At 39.6% G+C, this 19810-nt stretch overlaps 1 protein-coding gene and 1 long non-coding RNA gene across 3 annotated transcripts in view; one reads left to right on the top strand and one right to left on the bottom strand.

Moving 5' to 3' along the window:
- Nucleotides 1-1276: 1276 nt before the first annotated feature.
- Nucleotides 1277-4158, bottom strand: LOC135324156 (uncharacterized). The gene is made up of 2 exons (XR_010385508.1): nt 3941-4158; nt 1277-3843 (listed from the first exon to the last, which is right to left on the bottom strand). It is a non-coding gene; the product is annotated as an uncharacterized LOC135324156 (long non-coding RNA).
- A 485-nt stretch (nt 4159-4643) lies between these two features.
- The window catches only part of LOC135324155 (ras-specific guanine nucleotide-releasing factor 2), a 129776-nt gene continuing 114609 nt past the window's right edge, over nt 4644-19810 (top strand). Inside the window, exon 1 of one of the 2 annotated variants that reach the window (XM_064499754.1) lies at nt 4644-5086. In XM_064499754.1, the coding sequence (XP_064355824.1) occupies nt 4802-5086 (285 nt within the window). In that variant the 5' untranslated portion in view covers nt 4644-4801. The remainder of the gene's footprint in view (nt 5087-19810) is intronic. The other variant, XM_064499753.1, reaches the window with a different exon arrangement.

Here is a 19810-nt window from a genome sequence, read left to right as displayed (position 1 = left end):
TTCAATTTGTTCCTAGCATGGATTTTTTTCTCCTTACGTTTATGCAACATTTAGCACAAAGGGGCTAAGGCATTAAACCACTATGATAATATACTCACCTGCACAATAGATAAATGCCCTGCAGTTATGCACCTTCTACTGAAACTTCCCAAGAAAAAAAGTGGCCTCTTTATTACTCTTCAATATGGCAGTAAAAATCCTTCTCTCAGAGCGTTCCAGTCATGTGGGTCATAGGGTGTGGAGCTGCAAAACAGCCTGACAGCATTTGTGTATGTTTAACTAGATCTTTCTGTTACATACAGAACTTCCATGCTCTTTGTTTTCTTAAAATGAAAGCAAGTGTTTATCCTTGGAAAGTCTTGCAGCAGCATCAGAGGTGTCATTCATGCTTTGTGCAGAGTCACTGTGTAACTATGCTCACTACTTCTTTGTGGAAACTTGGCATGGGGATTGGACAGAGATTCCTGAAAGAGGGAATCCCATGAACACTTGTTTCACCACCTTTTTTTACAGGATTGATGTGTATGTGTAGTCACCGCTCTTACACAGAAAGGCTGACCTACAAGGTCCCAAACATTTGCTTCCAGTTGCTAAAAATATAAGTAACCATAAGGAATGAATTAATATGGCCTGATATGCATAGTGATTTAAAGTTGGTTATCCAAGACAATTCCCCCAAATGTCTAGATTAAATAAGAAAAGTAAATCTTCTCAAATGACATCAATAGATAGGTTCAACAAGCACAAAAGTGTTTATAGTCATTTAAAAGTAAATGATGTAATGAAGTTTCTCTACACATAAGCATACGTGTTATTTTCAAAGGACTGGAAAATATTTGGGACTTACTCTACCTGCGATGTATCATGTAATACTCCTGCAAATTCTCCTGCATTATAGGATAACTCTAAATCTTAGCTGAATATTATAAATACCTTTTGAGTAGCCAAATCATGATCTGTGCCTAAAAAAGTAAACCATTAATGTCAGCACAACTGTCTGTGTAAGTAAAATTATAAAGAAGGTATCGGTTCAGTTCTACTTTTCAGACAATATGTAAGGAGGAATATATATGCATATTCTAAATGAAACTTAATTTCTTCCAGCTTTACAAAATTACTTCATATTTGATATATTACCTGGACATGTAAAGGTAAAGAATGATTTACTATCACAGTTTAACGAAAAGTGAACAGAAACCATTCCAAATGTACAACAGAATATAGCAAAAAAATACAAAACCAGGCATAAAAATGATAGCACAACAACACTTTTCCATTATTTTAATCAATATTTTTATTACCAATAATTATAATTTTCCTTTTCCCAAGGTGTTTTTCAGAGCTGAGGCCAAAATATATCTTTTGAAATAGATTTTTCTGTCACCTGTTATTCAGAAGAGTGACAATTCACTGATTTGCAACCCAAGCTTTCATGGCCACTTCTGGTTATAACTGCATCAGGTATCATACAATGCTGTATGCTATGCTATTTATGACAACTTAGAACAACATGTGATGAATTACTTATCCAATGGAAATTTCAAGGTAACTCTAGGCTAAACAGAGTGAAGTTCTCCCAGCTGATATTTGACCACAACTTCCCAGCTAACCATCACAGTTTTAGAAAAAGCTCCTTGAGGCCTATAATGACACAACACTGAGGAATATGGTTTTATAAATTAATCTTCTGGAAAGAAAATACACAAAAAAGGGAAAGGTAGGGAAGATATAAATTAAATTAAGGTAGAGCAACATGCTTATCTGAATATTCCTTTCTTCAGAACCTGATAATACAAATTACATCAATAGATCCCTTACATCTCTGTTTGAACATATAACTTTATCTTATTTGTATATGTAAATTTGGCCTAGAGTGTTTTTTTTGTAAACCACAGACAACCCGCCTCTTTATTGCTTGAAGTTTAAAAAAAATGTGTATGTGTATTTACCTACATGCATTTAGATGTATTAGATGCATAGATACATAAATATAGCTATTTATAGCAATACAAACTAGACTGTGCTTTTATAAGAATGATCAAGTAATAAAGAAAATATTGAGAGAAGTAAGTCATAGTTTGAACAGTAAAGTATAGGACGTCACAACAATGTTGGTTACACAATCCCAGAGTAGTGAACAAGAACATTAGGTGGCTCAGAATACCTATGGATTGCTGTGCAATGACATATTCAATACTTCCAGTTTAGGAAAAATGCCTGTGTGTCTAGAAGACAATAATGTAGTAAAAGGAAACTATGTCTTTCTTGTTTTTGTAGTTAAAATAACAGCTATTTGTCTTTTGTTTGTTTGTTTAATGGTATGTCTAAGGCTTCCTGGTAGAATACATGGTGCAAAATCATTTCTGATTTATGCAAAAGGTTTATTAAAGTATAAATTACATGAGATAGGACAAAAAATTGAATTCATTTTGGCAAATATGGGGCCCTACTATATAGCAGCTGGTCATGATATATGATGTGTTTGTTTTGGAAAGCACTATTCACTTAGAGTGAAATATTTGAAAACTTTTTTGAATTTCAAACTGCTTCTTTCCCTTAAATCTTGCTGCCTTGCCTTTTACTTACATCAAGGAATATGATATTCCATGAATTTCACACACAGGATTAATACTGAATTGAATATGCAGAGCTGAACTGTGAAACTGAGTTAAAGGTGCATAGCCAAGTAAGGGCCCAGTCATCAACAGAAATGAATTTGAGTTACTTCATACATGTAAGTCATCCAAATTACCTTAATTCCCTGTACAAAAACACTAGACTTCCCTAGAAGTTGTGTGTAAGTCTAAAATGGCATGATTTGAAGCCACAAGGGAAACTAGTCATTGTCAGCAGGATTTCTTGTAGTGTTTATTTCTTCTAATATAGAAGTTGTATGTTCGGCAAATGAATCATATTTTTCCTCAGACAACCAGTAAGGGAATCAATCTGTGGGACTTTCAGTAAAGCACAAGAGACAGAAAGCTACATATATAAAATGCATTTTTAAATTAAACACATTTTTAAATGAACACCTTTTAAATGCTTTTTTTGTGACGAATTCTATCAAGAAATGTTTTTATTAAACCATGAATTTGATAAACAAGTAGGTATATAAGCTACTTTTAACTCCTTTATGTTTTCATTATTTTTAAGGATTGAAATCAGCATTGTCCTTTAAAATTGTGGCAGGTATATAGAGAAAAATTACCGCATTCCTATTTCTAGCAGGCCCCAAAATTGGTTGTACAAAAAAATACAAGCCAAATAAATGAAAAAGTTTAAATAATTTGCTAACTAAAGTTTACCCTTTAGTTGGTAGAAATTTCCATATTGCCATAGAAAATATGTTATCTTATGTTTAATGTAAAACAATCCTTGATACCAGTCCCTTTGTCAGAGCTGATTTTTTATGATTAAGGTCTGTTCCTCCCTTTCTCCACTGTCCTGATTGTGGAAACAAAATTATGCCTGCTGTTAGTTCTGCTAAACTCAGTGTAAAAATAAAACTGAAGCCTCCAAGCCCAGCACATACAGATTGCTTTTTAGGGTGTGATAAACCACCTTCCTCTCTCAACTGTCCCCATTCAGTTAGCCTTCTGCGTCTTCAGGAGCTGGAGCCTGCACGTGCCAGCAATGCTGTATCGTGCAGCAAGTGGTGTTAAACAAGGGCAGCATGAGTTAGGGTTCGTAAACTGTTACTGTGCGCAGTGAGGGTGCTCTATACGCAGCATGCTTTCTGCAGGCCTTGCCAGGTATGTGTTCACAACACCGACGCCTGGGAAGGTGGAGGCATGTAGTTCTCAGAGATGAGACTTCCTAAAACGATTCACCTCTTCCTTTTTGCTGTTAGCAAACATGAATATTCGGTTAAAAGTAACCAGCTACTGGTTCACTTCTCGCTTTTGCTTTAATGTGCCGTGCAGCTCGAAATCAAACTTACCCGGCTTCACAGATGTTCTAATCTAGTCTTGAACCTTTGGAAGATTTTTACTGAAAGAATAAAACCAGCTGAAGCTGTGTGGGAGAATAAAAGACAAAAACACCAATCCAGCGGCCGTTTGTGCCCGTAGCTACCGCGGCCGGCAGCGGGCAGAAGCGCCTGGCCCGGCCCCGTCCCGCCCCAGGCGGGCGGCCGCCGCGCCGCCGCCTCCCGCTCCGCAGGCAGGTACCGGCCGTGCTGCCCCCCGGCTGGCTGCGCACAACCCCGCGGGCGGGCGGGCGGGGAGGGGGGAGGGGGCCCCGCTCCCGCGCAGAGGGAGGGACCGGGCGCTGCGGCGGCGACTTTGCTCTTTAAATCGGTCTCAAAGCGGATTACGGCTGATCTCCCACGTGACGCCTCCCCTCCTGCCTCCCGGCGGAGTTGCTCGGGGGCAGCTCGGCGGCGCCGCGCACCTCTCCCGCCGGCGGGGCCGCGGCGCCCCCAACTTCGGGGCCGCGGCGCACGGAGGCGCGGGCTGTCCGGCCGCGGGGAGGCGGCGCAGGGCTCGGCGCGGGCGGCGGAGCCCCGCCGCGGCAGCCGCCCCGGAGGGAGGCGGGCGGCGGAGACACCCCGCCGCCGAGGGAGCGGCGAGCCCCGAGCCGCGGCCGCGCGGAGCGGAGCGGAGCGGAGCGGAGCGGGGGCCGCGCTGGCCCCGCCGGGCAAGGCGGAGCTCGGGGGCGGAGTGCCGCCCGTCGGTGCGCGCCGGCGCCCATGAGGCGCTGCCGCGGCGCGGCGCAGCCGGTGCTGGCGCGCTGAGCGCCCGCGGACGCTGCCCTGTGCCGGCGGGGCGGGCGGTGAGCGCCCCGCCGGCGGACGGGCACCATGCAGAAGAGCGTGCGGTACAACGAGGGGCACGCCCTGTACCTGGCGCTGCTGGCCCGCAAGGAGGGCACCAAGCGCGGCTACCTGAGCAAGAAGACGGCCGAGACCAACCGCTGGCACGAGAAGTGGTTCGCGCTCTACCAGAACGTGCTCTTCTACTTCGAGAGCGAGCAGAGCGCCCGACCCGCCGGCATGTACATGCTGGAGGGCTGCAACTGCGAGCGGGTGCCGGCCCCCAAGGCCACCGCCGCCGGCAGCGCCAAGGACGCCGCGCTGGACAAGCAGGTACGGCCGCGCCGCGCGCAGCCCAACGGCCGCCCAACGGCCGCTCCTCGCGCCCGCGGTTTTCCCGCCCGCCCGCTCGCCGCACGCGGCGGGGACGCCCGCCCCTCCCTTGCCACCGCCGAGCCGTCCCGGCTCGGCCCCTCTGCGGACCGGGAGCGGCGCCCGGGGGCGGGAGGTGGAGGGAGGCAAGTGGAGATGCGTTTCGAGACGGAGCGCGGCTGGAAGAGGCGGGAGCAGGGGATAAGGGCGGGAGCAGGGGATAAGGGCGGGGGGGGGCCCTGCGCAACGGCCCGTCCCGCGTCTGTGCTGAGAGGAGGCGAGAGGCGCTGGCGGCGCCCGGGCCGTCGGGGCTCTCGGGCCGCCCCTCGGCCCTAGGCTGGCTCCCGTGTGGGGAGATGCGGGTAACCGCCCCCCGCCACGGGCGGGGAAATTCGTATCACTCCCGGGTTCCTCAAAACAGCAGCAACCGCTTAGAAGGTGGCAAGGCCAGCTGTTTTCCGTGCCCACGTAAACTAGTAGAAAGACCTTTTCCTTCCTCGACTTTTCTCTTAGCAGTTGCACCTTCAGTGGGGCGTCTGAACGGTAACATTTCAGGAACTGACGAAATCCTGTTCAGTCATTTTGGTGCTGTCACTTGTGTGACACAAGTACTCTTGTCAAACGAAACTCAGCAAGTAGAGGTTTTGAGGGCAAGTGTACAGAAAAGGTGCGTTGGGACTCGATATGTTGCTGATGAGCAGCGGGGTCCGTCCCGGGGCAGCTGTGGGGCTGCTGCCTCTCGGAGCTGCTGTGGACGGTCACAGGCAGACTTTGAACACAGTTCTGGGGACTTCTGAGGGAGCTGGGACATACAGGTGCTCAGGGGGCAATGTGAAAACGTGCCTCGATTTACAAGCTGCATGATCATATTTGTGTTAATCAAGTTAAATCTTGCATAGCTTTTTCAAGCAAAGAATATCAAGGCTTTGGGTGGAATTCCACCTTGTAAGGGATGACAGTTCTTACTGCATGCACTGCAGAATACCTACCCTCTGATAAAGCTGCTCCATGTGGGGTCAGGCAAGTTGTTAGATACTGTGTGTTGCATAGCTGTGAAAAATTGCACGCTGTAGTTATTTGGTATAGGTACAGATCAGGTATCTTACCACAGTCCTCTTATTACCAAATGTACATTCTTATCTTCTTTACTGCTCTGTTGTAATTTGGATGAATCTGTAGCTGGCATGTGCTAACTCTGCTTTCTCTAACTGGGAGAAAGCAAACAGGTGTCAAACTGGTTTGGAAAAGTTTGGATAATTCTGAGTGGTTTCAAGTGGCTTGCAAGGATTTCCTCCTGATTATGAGAGAGGGACATAGCTAGCTCAGTTTATGAAAGTCATCGCATCTATATATTGGGGTAGAGTGATAACTTTGTTAGGAGAGCTCAGATCTTTGTTTCTAGTTTCTCCCCCCTCCCCCCCCCCCCCATTTAGAACAAATGCTTGGTTACCTACACAGCAAATGAACTTGGGCATGTTGGGATGATTGCACCTATGCTATAGCTGTCAGACACATTCCTGCTTGTTGCTTTGAGGCATAATTTTTGTAAGCATTGATAAATAAAATAGAGGAGATTTCCTAGGTCAACTTAAACATGAATATTTCCCAGTCTCCTTTATATGGGCTCAGTATACTTGTTTATTGCTAGTGTTGTTAAGATACTGAGAGAACTGTGTGAAAACAGTGCTTTTCCATATCTGTTCTTTGGGAATCTTACATAGTGTTTTTGTAGTGATGAACATTTGAGTTGTTTGTAATTACATTTAGTGGTGCAGGGACAAAATAATTACAGAAGAGCAAGCTGAATTTTCCTTTGCTTTAAACATCGACTATGTTTACTTTTTCTTAAATAGCAAACTGCTATTAAAGAGGAAGAACACTTCATTTTTTTTTTTCCTGAGATGCTAGTTTGAATGTTCAAGACAGCTGGATGTTTGAGGCAGACCATTAAAAACATCTTTTTTTTCCCTGTAAAATCGCCTTTCACTTGATACAGAATCATAATGTTCAGTGGTAGTAATTTTTATGGATGATAACTCTTTAATAAAAATGCACCCTTCCTTTAATATTCACCTAGACACATTTGCTAAGGTGTACAGGAACCTTCGCCAGAGACCAAAACTAATCAATAACAACAAAAATGAAAGTATTTGACAAATGATCAGTGTAAAACTTATTATTTTCCTTTCTGTACAGAAATGTGCTCGTATCCTTACAGGCATAAAGTAATAAAATGTGAGCCTTCAGTCTAATAACAGAGGAAGACAAAGTTATCTTAATCAGATGATAATGGAAACTCAGCATTATACATATTAACTGCTGACAGTATAAAATAGTGCTAGATTTAATTTGCCTTGATGTAACTACAAATATATATTAATGGAATTAAAAAACAAGCAGATAGGAAGTTATATGTCAATTTTTAGAGAATTTTTTTAATTAGATCTCTCCTCTCTGAAAGTGAGAGAAGTAAAAATAAGGTCTTTTGAGTTTTAACTACCTGGGAAGTTTATGTGCTAAACCTACTATACAATTAGAGAAAAGGGTGTGGTGGCAGGTCTGTGTTCAGGATTCATTCATAATATCTTGTAGTTAAGTTTTGGTTTCTTTGGCTTAGATTTTATTTTACTAGGTAGCTTAGGGGTAAAGCATTTCAGTGGCTGTGGTATATGATGGGAAAAGTCTGCAGCATTAGAATGGCATGATAAATACAGCACAGTGCATCAGAACTGAAGTTGCTGGAGCACCTTAAGGAGGCTATAGTTCAGGATAACAGTTTGGAGACTTTATGAATTGTATTGTTACTGCTGAAGAAGAATTTTCTTTTTAAGTCATTTCCCTCTGTATTCCACTGAAATAAGTAGGAAACAACCAACCAGAAAAACGAGAATTATGCATGATGCGCTTAGCACTTTGTTCCACTTTCAACAGTTAATCACAGAAGAGAGTTTCATCAGCTTCCTTTGAATGAGCATTTGAAAAAGTAGTGCATTTTCTTTAAGTTATGTAATTCAAGATTATGGAAGATGCATGCAGAAAAAAATAGGCGTTATTTTCCTTAGTTTGCAGATCCTTTTCATTTTAATTTGAATTGGTTAAGTATTGCTTGTCAAATTATGTGTCAGGTAAGAATTCTGTTCAAAGATTTTTAGAATTCAATGGGGAGACTGTTGGAGAGGTACTTCAGTATCCAGGAGATTCTTTCAGTCAATAAATGTGTTTAGGTTTGGGTATCTAACTCCCAACAAATGCAGCAGCTTAATGTTTCACATTTTAACCACTGCTGGTGCTGTTATGCTCTTCCAACAGTCTGTCATGAAGAAACATTACAAAAGTACAGGAACTATTTTACCCCTTTATAGAAGATACCAAATGACTTTGTAAAATGTTCATTGCATTAATATATTAAGAGAATGATAATGGCAATGTACTTTTTTGTTTTTACCTTGAAATATTTCCTTCTGTTTTGAAACAAATTCTTTTAAAATTGCAGTACCTTTCTTAATATTAAGGAACTGTGTAACATATCAGTCAGTTGATATTCTGGGAATAGGGCATCAAACCAACTGTGTTATAGATATTCATGATTTTTAGCAAGAGCTATTAATGTTTAAAGAAAAGTACTTTGATCTCCCTCAGATTTTAGAAGAGTTTCTTTATAAATGGCAAACAGTTGTTGCTATCCACTGTGATCTTATTTCAAGATAATTTCAGAAAAAAAACCAGGTTTATTGAAAGAACAACAATGTGGAAGTAGCTTATTTTCAAAACAATGGATTTAGGCATGAAAACATTACACACTGAAAAGTTTAAATTCTGATACTAGGTAAAATGTTTCTCCCCACATGAACCATAGACTGTAACCAGCTGCAGCTCCTGACAAGTACTCCACTATGACAGAGTTGTTGAGAATAAATATCAACTTTTGTTTCAGAATTTCTGGAAAGAAAATGGGTTTGTATCAGTGAGTGGCTAGTCTCTTAAAAAAAAAATAAAAAGCCTAAAAATTGTGCTTTCTGCAGTGCTATGTAGGAGATTGGGTATTGTTAACTAGCAAGTTTTTTTTGTTTTTGTTTTTTAATGTTAACTCTCAGAAGCATGCATGTAGTGGAATATAAATTATTATTATTTTTACTTGTATCGAGAGGAGGCCTGTATGTTTAGTTTCTTTCATAATTGTATACTGAATACACCAAAATGTCCAACTATAGCTATTATGGGAAAAATTGTCTTGTGGTATTTATACTCTTAAATTTTTATATGATTTGAGCAGAGACTATTCTTTCTTTGTATCTTGCCAGCAATAATCTTCCTCCCACTTAGCAAAATTAAATGCAGTATTAAGTCTGTGTCCCCACAGATTAACAAAATCCAATTATTCGAAATTTTACAGCTTTCCGTAGCTCTATATTTATTTTATAAAGGACATAGTGATTTTACAGTGTTTTAACCCTCTTCATTTTACATACATTCCTTGAAGTGATAAGGAAGACATGTGCGACCAACAAATTTTACTGTATCTCTCTGGTAATTATGTAAGTATAAGACCTTGTAGCAACACTTAAAGGGTCATTTTGTCTGAAGGTATCATAACCAGTTAGAAGTTAATCTCTTCACTTTTACTGGGCCAAACCAAAACTAGGCTGCTTTTAATGGGCCGCTATCCTATGTCTGATAGACGTGGTAGATGGCTGACACTTCTGCAAGATAGCTTGCCAGCTTCAGGTGTAGTATGGTCCATAAGTCTCATTGCCTGCATGCTGGCAAGTCACTGCCTGGGATCTTCTAGTGCATAGGTCAGACACATGCCCATGCTTTAGAAGTTTCTTGCTGCATTTCAAAAAAGAAGAGAGGAATTAGTCTTGTCAGTGTCTGGGTCATTCTGATGATCGTGGTTCTTCTATAATAGGTAACATAGAATATTGATAGTGATACTGCTTTAAATGAAAACATTCTTGTAATGGGAAACGTTTTTTTTCTCTCCCCTCTTTGTTTTGATGGACTAGCCTTAAAAAAGAAAGTGTTAATTCAAAAAGTTGACCAGCGGGAAAGTGAAATATCAGCACTTCTGGGATGAGTGTTTCTGTAAGACCTTTTCATAAAGACTCTTTCAGTGAATAGGATTCTTGTGTGAAGACAGCCTTGGGGCAACTGGTTCTTGCTTACTTTCCCTGATGATCCCTGTCCCCCAGTGTCATCTGCTGACTGTCATGAGACAATTTAGTTTGTGGACGTAAGTTCACAAAATACATTGATTTAGGCTATTTTGATATACATGTAAAGAATAACCTAAAAACTGGTTGCTGACATTGCTTTCCATTTAAGGCAAGCTGCGTTGAAGAGGATGCTGCCTCTAGCCCTTCATATAGAATTGTGACGTGAACTTATGGTATGCTTCCTGGCCTTAAGGCAACAGGCATATATAAATAGAAAAGTATAATCCATGTGATCTCTCTATTGACTGAACTTTGCTCCTTGATACATGTTTTGTAATTTAGTGTTTACCTCTTTGCTTATCAGTGAGCATATCTGGGGATATAAAAATGAATAGAAAAAATCATGGCCAAATTTATTGCTGTTTTGCCAAAATTGAAATGTTTCTTAAACATTACTGCTGACTCTTGAAATTGCATATTTGTCTTATGAAATGGTCTGTTTGTAATTATGCAAAATACATATGTACTGGGGAATTATACAAAATATGTACTGGGAAATGTACATAGAGAAATGAATTATAGCAGAAATAATTTATTTTTGAAATGTCTTCCTCTTTAAAAATTAAATCCACATATACATAAATTGGAGAATATTGATACCACTAAATAATTTAGTATTTAAACTTTGGCTATCTTAATCCATGTCAAGTGACAGGTCAGGAACTTGAGACTGATTGGTTGTTTATATTCTTGATTATTAGACTTGAGGGCAAAAGGCAACAAAAGACATCACCTGAATATCTTGGTATAAAAAAAATAATGAGAAGAGCACAGCTTCAAAGCAAGTTTGATGCCATGGCTGCTGACAAGTCTGTCAGCACAAGCCCCTTTTTCAATATGAATGTTCTGAGCTTTCTCATTTTGTGCTTCGTAAGTGGTAATGGACTGGCCGAATTTAGATACAATGGCTCTTTCATGGATTGGGGGAGGGGAGATGTTAGTTTTTGTTTGGATGGGTGACAATGCCAGTGTGTGTTTGATTTTTGCCTGATTTCTAACTGGCCACAATCATGAGCCACAGCAATTCAGAAAGACGCTCTCATGAGCCTGTTAGTGTCACTGAAGGAAAATGAGATTTCACCTCTCTTCCCTTTTTCTGTTTACCAGCCACTACTGATACAGAAGACTGATAAGGGACAGACTTGTTTTAGCACTAGATGCCTATGAATATATGATTGCAAATCTGCCTTCCAATGTGTTTTAACTTGCCAATCCCATAAGGTTTTCTGTTTGAGGTATAAATATAAGATTATGATGACATGCTTCCTTTCTTAGTTGCCTTTCACAAATCCTGAAGGCATAATCCATGGACCTACAAGAGTTTAAAAATTCTAGTCTTTGAAAAGCTGAAAGATCAGATTAACATCATTATATAAAAAATTAGAGGCTTCCCCAGTTCAGTCCAGCTATTTCAATATCTGTATTATATTTTCCATGAGTGGTACATTCAGAACAAATTAAAGGTTTCATCAGCAAGTGTTTGTAAACTCTCAATTTTGAGTTGAGTGATACTGTCTTATGTGATTTTATTTTTGCTATTTTAATGCTCTGATCAGTTTCACTGTATCTTCTGAAAATGTTTTTTGTTTTAAAATTTAAATGCTGTAAGTACTGAGAGGAATCTGGGATTATATTCTATCTCCCTCTTACAGTTTTCCCCTTTCTTCCTGGAAGTTTCATTATCTGTTTCTTAATCATTCTGCAGTTTTGACCTAGTATAGCTCAAGTTCTTAAATTACTGCAGGATTTCAATTGCATTACAATAATAGCATCCTCTATAATCTCTTCAACCCTGCAAGCTCACTGTATTGCTCTTTTAAAAAGTCATGCCTCATAATTTATAAACTCTGGAAATGTCTATGTACAGTAGTAGAATGAAGAGTAGGATGCTGCTCATGTAACTTCAAGTGCCCCGTGTGTGATCTAGATGACACTGCAGTCAATGGAGTTCTGGTCAATACAGTTAGTAAAGTCTAGAGAGCTATTCATCATGTCCTGAATTAGGCACCTACATCGGTTAAACTGAACAGACCCCAGTGACTGTAGTGACTAAATCTTGGTTGTCTGTAATGGGAGCTCAGACATCTGGCACACTTGTAGATACCTGTATCCTAGGTACCTCACAATAGTAAACGTTCTGCTGCTGTCATTGGGAACATTTGTCAATTTTTTTTTTTTTTTCAGCCAGCCAACCATTACCCTTGAGCGTTTGTGGTTGTAGATAAAGTTCTGAAACTCTCTTGTTGGTCCTCAAACCTAGTATGTTATTGCTGTTTTCTCTTTGATATTTTTGTTATATGCTGGATCTTTGCGTGTTGGAAGTTCAGAATGATTGTGTCTGACCATTAGTTCTTTTTCTCTCTGCTTTCCGTTCTTTTCCCTTCCTTTATAAAAATTTGTTTCAGAAGTGCCAAAGATTTTATATTCTTCTCTGGAATCATGGAGGTAATGTTCAACAATTCTGACAGAATCTGATATTCTCTTCTAAAATGAAATCAAGAATTCATTTTTAACCCTATGCATGCATGGATTTTCAAGCTTGACAAGAGAATTGCAGCTTTCTTTTATGCTAATCATGTTCTCTTCTATTTGGCACACACAGAACAGTTTTAGAGAAATATTTAAAACATTTCTTCCTAATAAATATGTTGGGGAGAATTTAAAAGTTGTGGGTCAGCTCCAAAACTCTTTCAGGAGAAAAAAGAAAGAAAAACTATGTGTAGAGATGAGGAGAAGAACAGTACTAAGGACTGTATTGAGGTGATGATATTCCTGTTGCATTTAATGGCAGAAGTAACTTAATCTATTTCTAGAGCTTGACCAGGAACATGAAGCAAAGGAGACTGGAATAATATTCCTGGGATGGTGGTACTCAGCCGTACATGTGTAATTTGTCAGGTATATTTATCGTTTTTGTGACTGTGAGGACTTTAGGTTGTAGCTTTCTTGCCATAAGAAGTATATGATGATTGAACGGGGAACACAAGCTGTGAAGGAGAAAGAACATAAAAGATACAGATTAATTTATGCTTCCAGACTCTTTCCTTCCCCTTTTCTCTTGCCCAAGCTACATGCTGGTGAGACATGACTACTGTCACAACTGGAATCAATCTGTTGTGTGTTTTGAGTGCAAGCAGGGCCATAATTGTGGTTAAAGCCTTGTCTGTCTCTTTCCTGAGCAGTCAACTTCCACATTCCACCTAAAATTTTAAGTAATAATGAAGGCCGAGAACAGAAGAGAATGCATCTAGCTTGATACTAATGTCTGGCTAGACAAGCTGGGCCAGAAGAGGCTGTAATCACAAAATCATAGTTAGTTCAAAGCTGGCACTAGAACTTAAGAATCTTGAAACTCAGTGTTCTGACAGCAGATCCAAAGCGTAAAGCCCACTTGTGCGTTACAAGCCTCCTCTCCCTCTAGTGGTTATCCCAGTGCGAGATAGTAGTCAGCTACTGCTGTCACACTATCAGCGCCCTTTACAGGTCCAAGTGTTAGAGCTGAGTCTCTGATACTGATGCTGTTCTGTATTAGTGTATGTTTGTGTGAAGTGTAGTCCTGTTCTGCGTCTCTTGTGTGGCATTTCGATGCAATACAAGCAGTTGTATGCACAGTATATGAACAGGCTTTAGAGTTGCAAAGTCAAGCACCCAGGAGTCAGAAAAAGCAGCCTAATTGTCATAGTGCCTTGTGCATTATGATGTGATCTGCAGTTTTGTGAGCTTGTTTTTTCCTGACACTCCTATTTTATAAATATTCAAAACAAGAATTGGAATTATGTCTGAAGGAGGCCATTGTCTATAGGACTTTTCTGCTTTGTGTTTTTTGTGTGTTTGTTTTTTTTCTTTCTTTCTCTGAGCATTTGTAGTATGTGAGGCATGAGGCTGTAGGAGGAGAAAGATGGTTTCATGGTAAAGTCAGTGTATCACTTGTGGCAACTGGATTCTGCCTTTTGCATAGAATCCCTATGCAGGGATTCACAAGTCACCTACATCACATGTTTTACAAGTGGTTATTAATACTTCCTCATTTTGGGGGCCCAATTTGACACAAGAGCTAAGCACTTAAAGATAGAATGGATCTCTGTGTGAGTTGTGACCTAGCCAAACGAAACTACTATGTAAAGGCCAATAGTTTTTCAGATCAGGCATCCAAATTGAGTTGTTGCTTCCGAAACAGATCTTTTTTTGTAGATTATAGATTTTTTTGCAATTTTGTAGACTCTTTGCAGTAATTTCTTCTTACCTCACAGGTTGTTGTTAAAATAAATGCATTAATTATAAGGAAGCATCTGAATGATGTAATGAAAAGTGTCAAACAAAAGCATATGAAGAAGTTCTGAACTCTAATTAGTGTGCAGTAAGTTATGGAGACATGCATTCAAGTATATAGATAAAGCAAAACATGAAATAATGTCTCACTTGCATGGAATAACTGAATTAGGATCTCCTGGAAAAAGAATCATGTAATAAAAGGCACTATACTTGCACACAGGGGGCTGAATTAAGAATGCACAGGGCAGCCTCAGATGTGGCTCCTCCTGACCTCTGTGCTCTTGACTTTGTAATTTAAAGCAAAAAAAAAAAGTCAAATATGAAATTCAAAAGTAAATGTATGTAAAAAAAATGCTTTTTGACCCAGATAATTGATGTTATGGAAAAAACTAGATAGAAACAATTCATTTTGGTGCAGATTTGTTATTGTAATGGGTTTGAGCTTGCAGGTCATAGATTGTTTTCGTATTTGTGCTGCCTGCTGCAGATGGAAGTTTCGTAAAAGCATTACTTGGTGGCCTGAGGGAAAGCCTAGTTAGCTGGTGTCCAGTATTATATGGTCCAAAATGTGCAGCGACCTGAGAGATCTCCAAAATCAGCAGTATGATATCTGCTACAGACCTACAGAGAGTTCATGTCTGCACCACATATACTAATATCGAAATGCTTTAAAGAGAGAGATTCTTCCCTTATTGCTATACTGCATTCTTGTAGCTTAGCAGCAATTGTGGCTGCATGCCAGTGAAGTGAACCAAGTAAAGGCAACCACTCAAATGTACGTTCTGCTGATAATTTAAACCAATTCCAAATGGTTCTGTATGAAATAAATAGATTTACCTTTCATAGAGGACTAAAAAATGGAAATATCTTCTTGGCTCTCAAACAGGTTTTCTTAAAGTTCACTGACTTTCTGCAAATGTTACTTTTTTTTTTCGGTAGCTTTGTTCGCTTTTTACTTTTTTGAAGACATCTAAATATATGTGTATATATGTGTATTCACAGCCTGGGTGATTCATAGTAGGATGGCTGCTTGGGATATGTGAGATCGGAGTGCGTGCCCTTCCTAAGCTGCTCATTCTGTATGGCCTCCTGGCAAATCAGTTTCTTGACTGCCTTAATCGTAAAGCAGGCCTAATAGTACTTCCCATCTGTTTGCATATGGGTAACACCATCTGCATGGAGATGTTTGTTTATCCTTGCAGTGTTTTAGGGTGTTCATCTGTGGTTTAATGGGTGTATGTAAGAGTTGTTAACAAGTTAGTCATAAGGTAGCATGTCCATGTTTCTGCATGCAGGAAAAACACCAGATCAGACCTGAGAAGGGCCTAATCAGAAGACCTACAGCTGGGATATTCCTATAGAAGTTAATGACTTTAGTTCACTCTTCCACTCAGATCTGTTGGGATCATCTTACAGATTCTTACTACTGGGGAAAAATACTCTCATACCTCCTGTTTCAAGCAGTTTGATTTTGATACACTTACTTACACTACTGGAATTGGAAAAACTTCATTTCTTTTTCTCTCTCTTTTTTTTGTGTGTGTGCGTGTGTGAAAGGGTAACTTGAGACAATGATTCTTAAGGAAATCAGTTCTTTGTAGTTACAGCAAGTCCTCTTAAGCTAGCAGGATGTCTGTTCTCTGTCAAGACTGATTTTTTTGTAATTGTTGAAATTCATTCCTTTTTTGCTTTTTTTTTTTTTTTTTTTTGAAATTAGTATAATATTATTGTATACACATTTACTTCATCTTTCTGGTGTTGTCCTTTTTTAGTCTTTTCCCTTGGTGGCTGCTTTGTCTTGCTTAAATTTCAAACAGCTTGCTTTACCTTCCCAGCCTCGCTTCTTCCCCACAAATCTTAATGCAGTGCTTCTGATTGGCCTTGAATGCATAGGGCTGGGAATGCCATATCAGCTTGTTTTATCTCTTTACTCCTCTCGCTTAGATCATCCTAGAAAATGCTTCAAAGTGCTAGCAAGACGGACACATGACCAAAAGCAAGTAACTTTGTAAGACTCGTTTCATCACTTGTATCCTTTCTCATGCCTTTCCAATATACATTCTGTCCAGTTGGTTCAGTAGATTTGTAGATTCCTAACAATTTATTTCCTGGTCTTCTGTGAGACCTTAACTGTCTTTTGCCTTTTTGGGGGGCAGTAGGAGGGGTGGAGAAATGTAAAGAACCAAGTCTTTTTATTCTGGCAATGGTGTACAGGAAGTTACTTTTAAAAAGTTCAAAGTTCATGTACTGTATTCACTGCTTTCATGCAACTGCTTAGAAGGACGTACTGCTGATATAGGAGCCACTTGGCTGGATAAGCCTTAAATAGCTTCTCTCTTGTTGCAGAGAATAATTGTAGTATTTGTAATCTCTCTGGGAGCCCTTGGTCTTTGCTTTTGTTTGGCTCCTCACCTAGCTTATCCTCACATGTTTTTCTGTGGTGGGGATCCTTGCGGCTAGAATCCACTTTGCGGTTCAGCATCATTCTTTATCTCGTGTCTCAGATGCTTGGTCTTGCTGTTGCCAGATTTCCAAACAAGCTATTTCCTTACCTTTAGTTTTCCGGGAAAGGTGCTTGATTTCTAAGACTTGAGGACTGTGCAAGACCTTGGGTGGAGACTTAGTGAATCTACTACTTGACAAGTATATTACAACAATAACTGTTGAGTCTGCTTTTAGGTTGCTTGTAGAGGAATGTCCAGAAGGAGCTCTAATGATTTGCTTTGCAAAGGTCACATAGCAATTCCAAATAACTTTTAAAGCAATTTTGATTTCTGTCTTTATGGTGCTTTTTGACCTCCTCAGTGACTTGTGAGATCTCTTAAGTAAGAACAGCAACAACATCCATCAGCCAAGGCATCTCATCTTTTGGATTTTTTTCATCTTTCCTAATCAATTTAGATGTTTGGATTTTGCCTGTTTATTGTAATGTCTTCATTTCTGATGATTTGGCAGTTATACGCAGTAAAACATAGCATTTTCCCTATAACTTACTCCAGTTTAATTTAAAAATTTGGAATTTTCTAAATTCTTGAAAGACTCAGGGACACAAGTCTCACTGACTTTAAATCCATCCACAATCTTCAATGGTGTCTTTATGCAGTACCATGGCATCCAAATTTTTTGCTCAGATGAACCACACACCCTCTCCTGTAGGATTGAAGGTTGTAGGCTATATCCTTTTCCTGTGGCATGACTAGAGGTAAGTCTGCCACATGACAAGTATCAGTTAATGTTTTCTGCATATATTCCTGATACACACGTGTACATTCAGATGAAGAGCTGAAATAATTATGAAATAAGTGTGTTTGCATTTTGGTTATGTGACGGACAACAAGGTAATAGCAGGATGAACCTGGAATTGCACGGTTGTCAGCATGGTCAGGAGTGGGCTGGACTGTACATGAAGTATTCTGGCAGGCCACAGGTGCCCACACTTGATATATTTAATATACGTTGAGCTTCCTTTGTGTCTTTATGCATCTGTAGAATGGATAAGGGACTACTCTACTGCTTTGTGTGGCAGAGGAAGGAATTCACTGTTATTTATAACAGGTAGAATAGAAAATTGTTTTTTGTGAAGAACAAACGATATACAGATTTGGTAGACTGTCAATATCTAACCATTTACACCTTTCTTTTAATGCATCTTAACTTGGTGATATACATATGCCCTCTGAATTTGCTCTACCTACCTCTCATTTTTTGAAAGTGAGGTCTGTTTGTAAAATTACAGTTCAGGACACAGTCTGTTAACGTAGGTGCAAGAGAAAGATGATGTCAAATGGCCACGGTACATTCAGTTCTAAGACAGAACCCTTGGCCCAAATGAAAAGGGTTTTTTTGGTTTGTTTGGGTTTTTTTGTTTGTTTTTTTTGGTAAGGGAAGGACTGCAAGACTTTTCATTCAATTTTCTTACTCTCTTCTTTTTGCTTGTTGTCAGGAAGTAAGGTCAAGAGTGAAAAGAGATATCTATGCCAAGATGTTTTAACTTGCTGTACAGAGATCAGTCTTGCGTTTTTTTTTTTTTTTTTTTTTTTTTTTTTTTTTTTGCCTCTGGAAGAAATTTACAATTGGCTCATCATCTTAGCTGATGTGTTACTGAGACGCATAATACACATTCAAATTCAGAATTGTTAAGAACTTTATGAAAAGTAAAGAGATGAAAACTCTTTCCAGCTTTTTCTCTTTCTGTGATGTGCTTTCTTTTCCCTGCACATTAATGCAGCTTACATGTGGCATATATTTTCTACTTCAATCATTTTCTGTTTTCTGGGGGAGTGAGGGAGGTTGTTTTCTTTTTAATCATTTCCCATCTGATTTAAATTTGAGGTAGTCATTCTATTTTGGCAAAAATTTAAATTGTAGCAGATGCAGAATGTTGTGCTACTTGAATAAAGTTAACTTTAAACCTTATGCACTAATGAGGAGAATGTGATGTAACTTTTGCAAACTTAAGCTGAAACCTTTTTTCCTTTTCTTGGGGTACTTGGAATATATTCATAATTGAGCATTTTTCTGCTTCTATTTTCTCTTAGTGCTGAGCAGTAATAATATTTACAAAATACTTAATTGTTACTCTGGAAAGTGCAACATGACTTTGGATCTAATTCAGGCTGTATCTCTTATAGAGACAGAGGGAAAGTGAATGTTCAGCTTCTGTATATTCAAAAAGCTATCAGAAGGCATAGTGTTGGCTCTAGTAGCTTTTTATTTGTTACCCTTTTCATTCCTGAGTTTCCCCTCATCCTTTAGTTATCCATATTATTTATTCAGGTGATTTTTTTTTTTTTTTTTTTAAACATTTCAGTCCCCAGGATATATTCAGGGAATACTTACCCATTTGTGAAGCTGCATAATGTATAAAACTGGAACACCGTAGTTCAGCAAAGCTAAGTGTTTTATAGGTTTATTCCTCTACTCTGCTGAATTTTATAAAAATGCAGGAGTGACTTTAGACTTCTCAATATACCAAATGGGATGAGGTGCCTGATCTTCTTCTCTGAGTCCATGTACCTTTTACTGGGGGTTGATCAGCTACCATTTCCATTTAATCACCTCCCCCCCGCCACCTTGATGCAAGGTTATTTTTAAGTAATCCCGTTCAGGAAGGATATGAGTGGGGTGGAGTGCTATGGGAACTATGGACAATGAATGGAAAACATATTTGGAAGAGAGTCTTGGTAGCTTCCAAAGG

This window comes from Dromaius novaehollandiae, chromosome W (assembly GCF_036370855.1).
Source record: "Dromaius novaehollandiae isolate bDroNov1 chromosome W, bDroNov1.hap1, whole genome shotgun sequence".
Classification (NCBI taxonomy): Eukaryota; Metazoa; Chordata; class Aves; order Casuariiformes; family Dromaiidae; genus Dromaius; species Dromaius novaehollandiae.
The sequence above is the reverse complement of the archived record's forward strand: the minus strand, read 5'-3'. Positions and strand labels throughout refer to the sequence as shown.